Source organism: Montipora foliosa, chromosome 1, assembly GCF_036669935.1.
Source record: "Montipora foliosa isolate CH-2021 chromosome 1, ASM3666993v2, whole genome shotgun sequence".
NCBI lineage: Eukaryota > Metazoa > Cnidaria > Anthozoa > Scleractinia > Acroporidae > Montipora > Montipora foliosa.
This window is the reverse complement of record NC_090869.1, coordinates 5,547,336-5,554,835: the sequence shown is the minus strand read 5'-3', so window position 1 is coordinate 5,554,835 and position 7,500 is coordinate 5,547,336. Positions and strand designations below refer to the sequence as shown.

At 39.8% G+C, this 7,500-nt stretch overlaps 1 protein-coding gene across 8 annotated transcripts in view; it reads left to right on the top strand.

Moving 5' to 3' along the window:
- The window catches only part of LOC138006471 (uncharacterized), a 63,840-nt gene that overhangs the window by 44,653 nt on the left and 11,687 nt on the right, over positions 1-7,500 (top strand). For 4 of the 8 annotated variants that reach the window (XM_068853341.1, XM_068853102.1, XM_068853254.1 and 1 more), the window contains 8 exons: positions 323-1,194; positions 1,792-1,821; positions 2,899-3,092; positions 5,209-5,317; positions 5,593-5,649; positions 5,817-5,925; positions 6,394-6,484; positions 7,294-7,380. In XM_068853341.1, coding sequence (XP_068709442.1) covers positions 323-1,194; positions 1,792-1,821; positions 2,899-3,092; positions 5,209-5,317; positions 5,593-5,649; positions 5,817-5,925; positions 6,394-6,484; positions 7,294-7,380 — 1,549 coding nt within the window. The remainder of the gene's footprint in view (positions 1-322; positions 1,195-1,791; positions 1,822-2,898; positions 3,093-5,208; positions 5,318-5,592; positions 5,650-5,816; positions 5,926-6,393; positions 6,485-7,293; positions 7,381-7,500) is intronic. The other 4 variants (XM_068853424.1, XM_068853178.1, XM_068853020.1 and 1 more) reach the window with 2 other exon arrangements.

The following is a 7,500-nucleotide window of genomic DNA, read 5'->3' as shown; positions in this document are numbered from 1 at the left end:
GGTGCTTAAAGATGCACACAAATTTGCTGACAATAATAATATTATTATTACTGGTGCACTGCCTAAAATATAGGCTGCAAATTTATGAAAATAATCACTTTTAAAAGTGTACAAGTAAAGACTGTCAATATTATTGTCTTTACTTGTACTATTTTGTCTTTGTTAAAATGAAGGTAAGCCTCCTCCAGTTTGAACTAATTTGGTAGGGTGTGGGTTGGGGGAAGTGGCTCTTAGAAATTATTATAGCCAAAACGGCAAGCTCAGACATATAGCAGGCATGATATAGAGAACTTTGAGGACCTATTGTTTCATTTTTCTCCAGGAGACAAGTTCTCCAGTCCAGGAAGGATGCCAATGAAGGAGACACAGGACCTCAAAACAAGAAAGAATCCATTGTAAACGTATCTCCAGTTGTGGGCAAATCACCACGCAAGAGAAAAGATAGTGATAGACTACCTAGCTTGCCACCTCAGCAGGACGATGGTTATGAGGCTGTGCAATTGCCTCAGAGGCCATCTCAACCCAAGCCTGTTTTACCGTCACCTAATGAAACCTTGTCCTCAGAGTATTGTGCTCCACCACCACGCCCTTCAAAGGATGTTTGTTCAACCGACTCATCGTTATCAGTAAATAGTGTACCCCAACAACCTGCTTCATCTCCTGTCTCAGGGAAGGGTAACAGTTCTTCTGAAAATGCCTATGAAGTTGTTATAATAAGCCCTGGAAAACGGAATGACAAAGACTTAAAAACTAACCAGGAGTTATTGTCTTCATTTACACCACCAAGACCTCCAAGACCTGGTGTTTCATCTGTCTCACAGTTTGACGATACCTCAAACATATACCAGCAGCCACGTTCAACTTCAGTGCCTGTGGGTGATGTATATGACAATGTGCATATCACAAATGTACTTTTATCAGTAGAGGAAGGACAGTATTTACCTGGGAAGACTGGTGACTCTGTAATCCAACATGAGGTAGGGTCATCATGCCCTCAGGAGGTCAAACCCTGTGAAGAAAGCACAGATGGAAGCCTGGAGATTGATTCAGGTGGAATGGGATGCAAGAATATTGAATCAGCTATGGAGGAAAGGCGGCAACTTCTGAAACAAAATGAAGGCAAAGGAGGTGTGGTGCTGCTTTCTGTTCAAAAGGTACAAGATGAACGCTCAGCATCACCCACAGAGTCTTATGGTATGTCTGCTGTTACTTATTAATAAGAATTATTATTGTTAATTTTCTAAGCCATCCTCTGCTGGTTAGGAGCAAGGATGGCACAGTCGGTCCTGAGTTCGATTCCCGGATCTCGCATCCTTGTTTCGACTCTTTCCTTTCCGTGTAGCTAAGTAGCTTTAAATACCCGTTAAACGGAGCACTGATGGAGAGGGGGGAGTAAAATGAGCGCACCGTCGACCTCAGGTTTGTCAGTTGAATTACTGTTACGAGTTATCAACGTTAAATATGGTTGCTTTACTTTTTTTACTTTTACTTTTTTTATGTACAAGCGTTCTTTCAGAAAAAAAAAAGCCATTTATAGTGGGAATGTGGATCATAAAATTGTCAGCTAGAAAGAACAATAAGCCTGACTTGGCTTGTACTACTTGCAAAATGTTTCCTGTATTGCTTTGATTGTACAACGAAACAGCTTTGTGGGAAAGGGAACCTGGCCACCACCTTTAAACAAATAGGACAAAAACTTTTATTCTTGTCATAATTTCTTATTCAGTTTTAATGTTTAGAAGAACTTCATTAACGGCTAACTGCTATTTCCATTTTTCCTTGTGTTGAAAGCAGAAGCACTTGCAGCAAATCTTTTGTCTGGTATGTTGCTCTGTGTATGATTTAAAGCTCTTTAATTCTCTGTCATTGCTTTCTCTCTGTAATTTGCTTTTTCAGACTTCTAAAGTAAAAAATAATGATAATGACTGTTACGTTAAAAATAAAGTATTGCAATACTTGTTAATTAAAAAAAATTCTTTTAATGAACAAGTGAATTGCCATTATTTTGTAAGCTGATCTCATCATGTTAATCCGGTTTTGCCGAGTAGGAATCCTTCCACTGTTCTTCATCTTTCCTCATGGAATAACTCTTTCCTCACTTATCTTGTCAAATTAAGTAAATTAATTCTTACTAGCATTTTTCTTGCGTCAGTTTTCTCATTGTTGCTGAATTAACTATTCAGTAACTGATCGCAGACAGTGCTTTTTATGCTATATTTGCAAGGGTGGACTAAGTTGTGTTCACAATGTTTCATTGGTCCCTACATTGTAAATACTTCTCTTTCAAAACTCTTTTTGGTTTTCCTGTATCCTCGAGGTTTTTTGTTTTGGTTAAAAAAAACCCCTTTAGCAAGCAGGTTTCTCTTAAAGTTCACAGGCCACAGGTAATATTTAAATTAACCCTTACTACTTAATGTGGCCCAAGGTTTGGAAAGGTGAAGAGTTGTTTTGGTCTTGGTAAAATGGACACGTGGTCTGCGGTGCTTTCACCTTGGTTCCCTGCTATCAGATGTCTGTTTTCTTTTGCATTCGCTGGGCTGAAGAGTACGGGAAAGGGACCTCTGCCATGGGTTGAAACTCGCTATGGACGGCACTCTTCAAACCGCATGCCCCTGTGATATGTTTGCCAACTGTGATTTGAGCCTGCTATATCCAGTGCATTTCTTTACAGTAATTCCACTGCTGTTAAGTAAGCCCGCACAACATGAAGTATCACGTGAGGATTCAGTTGCTAAGTAACCGCTGTGCGTGCTCAACACAGTGAATTTCGACCCATGCCAGAGGTTTCTTTCCGGAACTTGTCCGCCCCAGTGAACGCAAAAGAAAATAGACCTCTGCTAGCAAGGAGTTACAGATATAACAGACTTTTGCAATGGCATGTCTTTTCTTGCAATTTAGCTGCTGAGGAAAATGGGGAACCTTCATTGTTAGAACAAACAAGTAATGTACCGCCAGCCCCACCCATCGCTGTAGGGGGAGTCCCACCACCACCTCCTCCCATGATGATGGATGGCAATCTTACAAGGTCTTGTGCTGTCCAGTCCAAGCTGAAACTCAGACCTTTCTTTTGGAACAAAATTCCCAACAACCTGGTAAGTGAGCTCCTGAAAAGTTGTTTGTTAAATTAGATATTTGATTTTATTCACATGTACCTTGCAGCTCAACGTGGCCTAATACTTTATCAACCCTTCCCCATGTGAGAATGAGACTTAAAGTTTTTACTCAGGTTAACACCAGACATTTTCACCAGGTTATTGAGGTGCTTCACCTGTAGAGGTGAATAGGTTTAAACTTAAGATTCGTAAAATTTTCTGAGTAAATGTTGATTATTTTTACAGTATATGATAACTTATGTACCAGTAATAATGTTTCTAATGTGAGGAGGTCTGTATGGTAATGGTAACTTTATTTATAGATGGTAATACCTTCCAAGGCTGCTGCCTAAGAAAATTTTTCTGGTGCCCTTTGGGCTTCCAACGTGAAAAGATAGTAGCCCAAGTCATTTTTTCAAGAGCCCAGAATTAATTAATTAAAAGTGAGGATGAATCACCTTGTGATAAGTTAGGTGCCCGGTCGGGCTACTCGTTCATAAATTTGGTCACCCCAGGCGACTGGGTGACCGTTAGGCAGCAGTCTTGCCTTCAGCCAAGTTTATAAAATGATAAAAGATTAACTAATTATCCCTAACTAAACTAACTAACCTAAAATACTCTTAATAATAATAATAATAATACTAAAAAAAGAAACTGAAGGACTGCTAACCGCTGCACAAGACCAAGCATTACGGACGAATAGCATTAAAAACAGGATTGATAAAGAGGATGTGTCTCCGATGTGTCGGTTATGTGGAGAACGAGAAGAGACCGTAAGTCATATTGTAGCGGAATGTAAGAAATTGGTGCAAAGAGAGTATAAAATGTGGCGACATGATAAGGTAGGCCAAGTTATCCATTGGAAACAAACATCCTATGCAAAGACAAGTGGTATGATCATGATCCTGAAGGAGTTATAGAAAACGATCAAGTAAAGGTGTTATGGGACTTCCGGATTCAAACAGACCATCAAATTGAGCATAATAGACCTGATGTAGATGTTCTGGATAAGATAGAAAGATCATGTTATGTGATAGATATCGCGTGCCCTTTTGATACAAGAGTGCTGGAAAAAGAACAAGAGAAAATGGAAAAATACCAAGAATTAAAAAGAGAGATTGGGAAAATCTGGAGCTGCCGAAAAGTAATTGTCGTTGTAGGATGTTTCGTGTAAGTCTACATGAAGAGCGCAGATGTATATTTCATGCTGTCCTACATGATGTAGGGGCGCGTAAAAGCGGGCAGGCCATGGTTGGATTATTAAATATGTTTTGTTGTGGTTTAATCCGTGTCCATCGAGTCGTATCTTCTTCGGGGATTCTACAGTCGTACCAATTGTCATTGGTGCACTAGGGACGTTCAGCAAAAATTTGAAAACATCGTTGAAGAAAATTGAACTAGATTGCACCTATTACTACAAAAAGCCTCCTTGTTGGGAACGGCAAGAATCTTGAGAAGAACACTAGACACCTAAGGCCATAGGTCGTGGCTTGATGCCTAGTTTATAAGCCATGTTAACAACATATCGTGTGAATGAACGAAATAATAATAATAATAATAATAATAATAATAATAATAATGACGATGATAGTAATTACTTAAATGGCCATTTCCCATAGGTGCTTTTTAGGGGAAATGAAACAAATCCTTATCATACTGCAGAACAGAACAACTTTTGAGAATCTCAGCCTCCTAGAGGGAAACCATTATTTTGTCCCATTGTCCCAGGGATTACGATACTACCATGAACAACTTCAACAAGTGGTCAGAACGGATCTTAAACAGGGCAAACATCCTAACCTTGAGGAAGGAGATGTTTAGAGGTCATGGAACCTATTAACAAACAGAGTGTCTTTTTAGTCCTTGTGCATTCTCTCAATATTTAGGAATAATGTCAAGACTCTCAGGTCAAATTTCTTGATATGGTATTACTGTGTTTGTTTATCCGCAGGGTTTTCCAGGGAAAAAACTGCTACACTTTCGTTACACTATCAGCCCCTTTAAAGAGAATTTAAAAGCTCTTTATATGAACATAAGTCAGATTGGCAAAAGGAGGTTGAAACGAAGGTTGTTTTATTTGTCGCACCTCTAGCTCTGTTTTTGTATGATTCACCAGGTGTCCAGTTCACTATGGTTGAAAGCCTCTGATCGCACCAAGAGTATCAACTTGGAATTACTGGAAGATATGTTTCGGGTTGATGAAAAAGAGAAAGCTGTGAATTCTGGTGAGCTCACTGTAGAGAAGTTAACATTTTACAACTTGTTTGGATCAATGTGCACCTTTTGTAAGACCTCGCTGGATTGGTTGAAAAAAAGCTAGAGACAAAAAGAAAGCCGTAAAACGTAGTAGCAATACAAATGCAGCTTATGAAAATATGATGAAATAATTGGAGGTTTGGTGCAGACATAGTTAATCTACCTACATCTATTAACTATGGGGCAGACTAACAAACGTTTCTACCTATATTAATACAGTGTACATTCAATTTTATCCTTTTAGTGCAGTCAAAGCCTGCAGCAAAGATGTTACTGGATCCAAAAAGAGCCCAAAATCTGGGTAAGGCTGGGTGCTCAAATCTTCACCTTAAATTAAGTTTAAGAAAAGTAGCTGTTCTTTTCTTTTGCTGTAATTTTTTGATTTGCCTGCCCTAAAGAGATTCGATATGTGATGTTCAAGCAGTGTCTTTGCATGCAGAGACAACTCTTTTGATTTTCATTTGATAGGAATATTCCTGAGTGGATTCAAACTGAGTGTGAAACAGATTGATGAAAAACTCAGTGAATTTAGAGGTGAAGAAGCTCTGCCCATGGATCATGTCAGAACGCTCAAAAGGTAGTTATTATTAGCATGAATAGAATTGCATTGTTTGTAACCTTGTAGGGCAGACTACAGATAGTGACCACCTGAGATACATGAATGGTGATCATTGCACATTCGTATCATTGAATTGATGCGTGTTGTGTGATTGTCAGTCAATTTTTACTTTTGAATTTAGAGAACAAGCCATTTCTGAGTCACCTTGAGCCTCTTGTAATCAGCCCTTGTGAAGGGATTCATGGTGTTTGTCAACATGTTTGTGACACATTGTCCAGTGATTTCGAGTAAAGTAATGCCCATTACTACAACAGTATGACTGAGTAAGAAATGTGTTCAGTTACCGTATTATTACCATCATGGACCTTTCGGTGGGGTTTGACTCTCCTGAAATACTACCTGGCAGGAGGAAAACATCCCTTGAAATTAACCAGCCAGTCTTGTAGGTAACATTGATATGTCATTCCGGTTTAATGTGAACACCAGATTCCTTCCGTCAGCTGAAGAGGCTGAGATGTACAAGAACTACAAGGAAGATCCTAGCAAGCTTGTTCCAGAAGATCAGTTTATGATGAAGGTAATATTAAATGGACAGCATAAAAAAGAAACCTTTTTTTTCGATTTCGATTTTCACTTCTAAAATAATAAAGAATCAGTATGTCAAAGAACTTAGTCGTTTGATTTTTAAAATGAAGAGTCTTCCGTCTCTTACTGCAAGGGACCCGTAGGGAAGAGAGACTGATGAGTTGCTGATCTTAGGGGTGGGCTGGGTCGAGGATCCGCCGTTTTAATTTGGATGGAAAATAGAGGACCTTTGACTTTCGGCGTCTAGAAATTTTGTTTCAATCTGAGATTTCGGGAGCAGTCAGATACTATGCGCCACTGTAAGAGGCACCAGTGTTCTAAGACACCATGTTGCCATATGTGAAGGATCCAGGTGGCTCTCGGATTCCAGATGCCAGCCCGTGGATTCCGGATCCCGAATAGTGGATCCCAGATCCCGAGTCGTGGATTCCGGATTCCAAACTCATGGGTTTCACCGAAAAAGGATTCCACCGAAATCTGTGGATTCTGGATTCCATATAATGGATTTCCGGGATTCCAAGCCTCACATTTGCTGGATTCCGGGTTCCGATTCCATTACATGGAGCAAGTATATCATTGCTTCTGGCGTTGGATGCTGAGCGTAGCGAGAAGGCGCCGTTTTCTCCTTACCCCCCCTTCCTCCCCCCCCTCCCCTCGCAGCATCTTTCATCATTCGAGGCGATCTTGCCTCCCCAGGGTCGATTTATTGGACCAACTGTATTCAGGAAATGACCAGCAATGATAAAACAGTTATATGGTTTTTATTCCTTTTAACTTACATTTTTCGCTTCTTCCTACCAGCTTTGTGAGATAGAAGACCTGGAAAAACGCCTTGATCTTCTTCTGGTTGTTATGGAGTTTCCCATGCAGTTTGAAGATCTCGCACCTGTATGTGTTTTCATGAAAATTTGTTCAAAAGTTGTGTTCTGGCTGTGTCTGGGGAGAAATACAGAATCCTTACTAGTAGAAAAGTCAGTAATGACAATAGCCTAAGTAGAAAAGACCTAC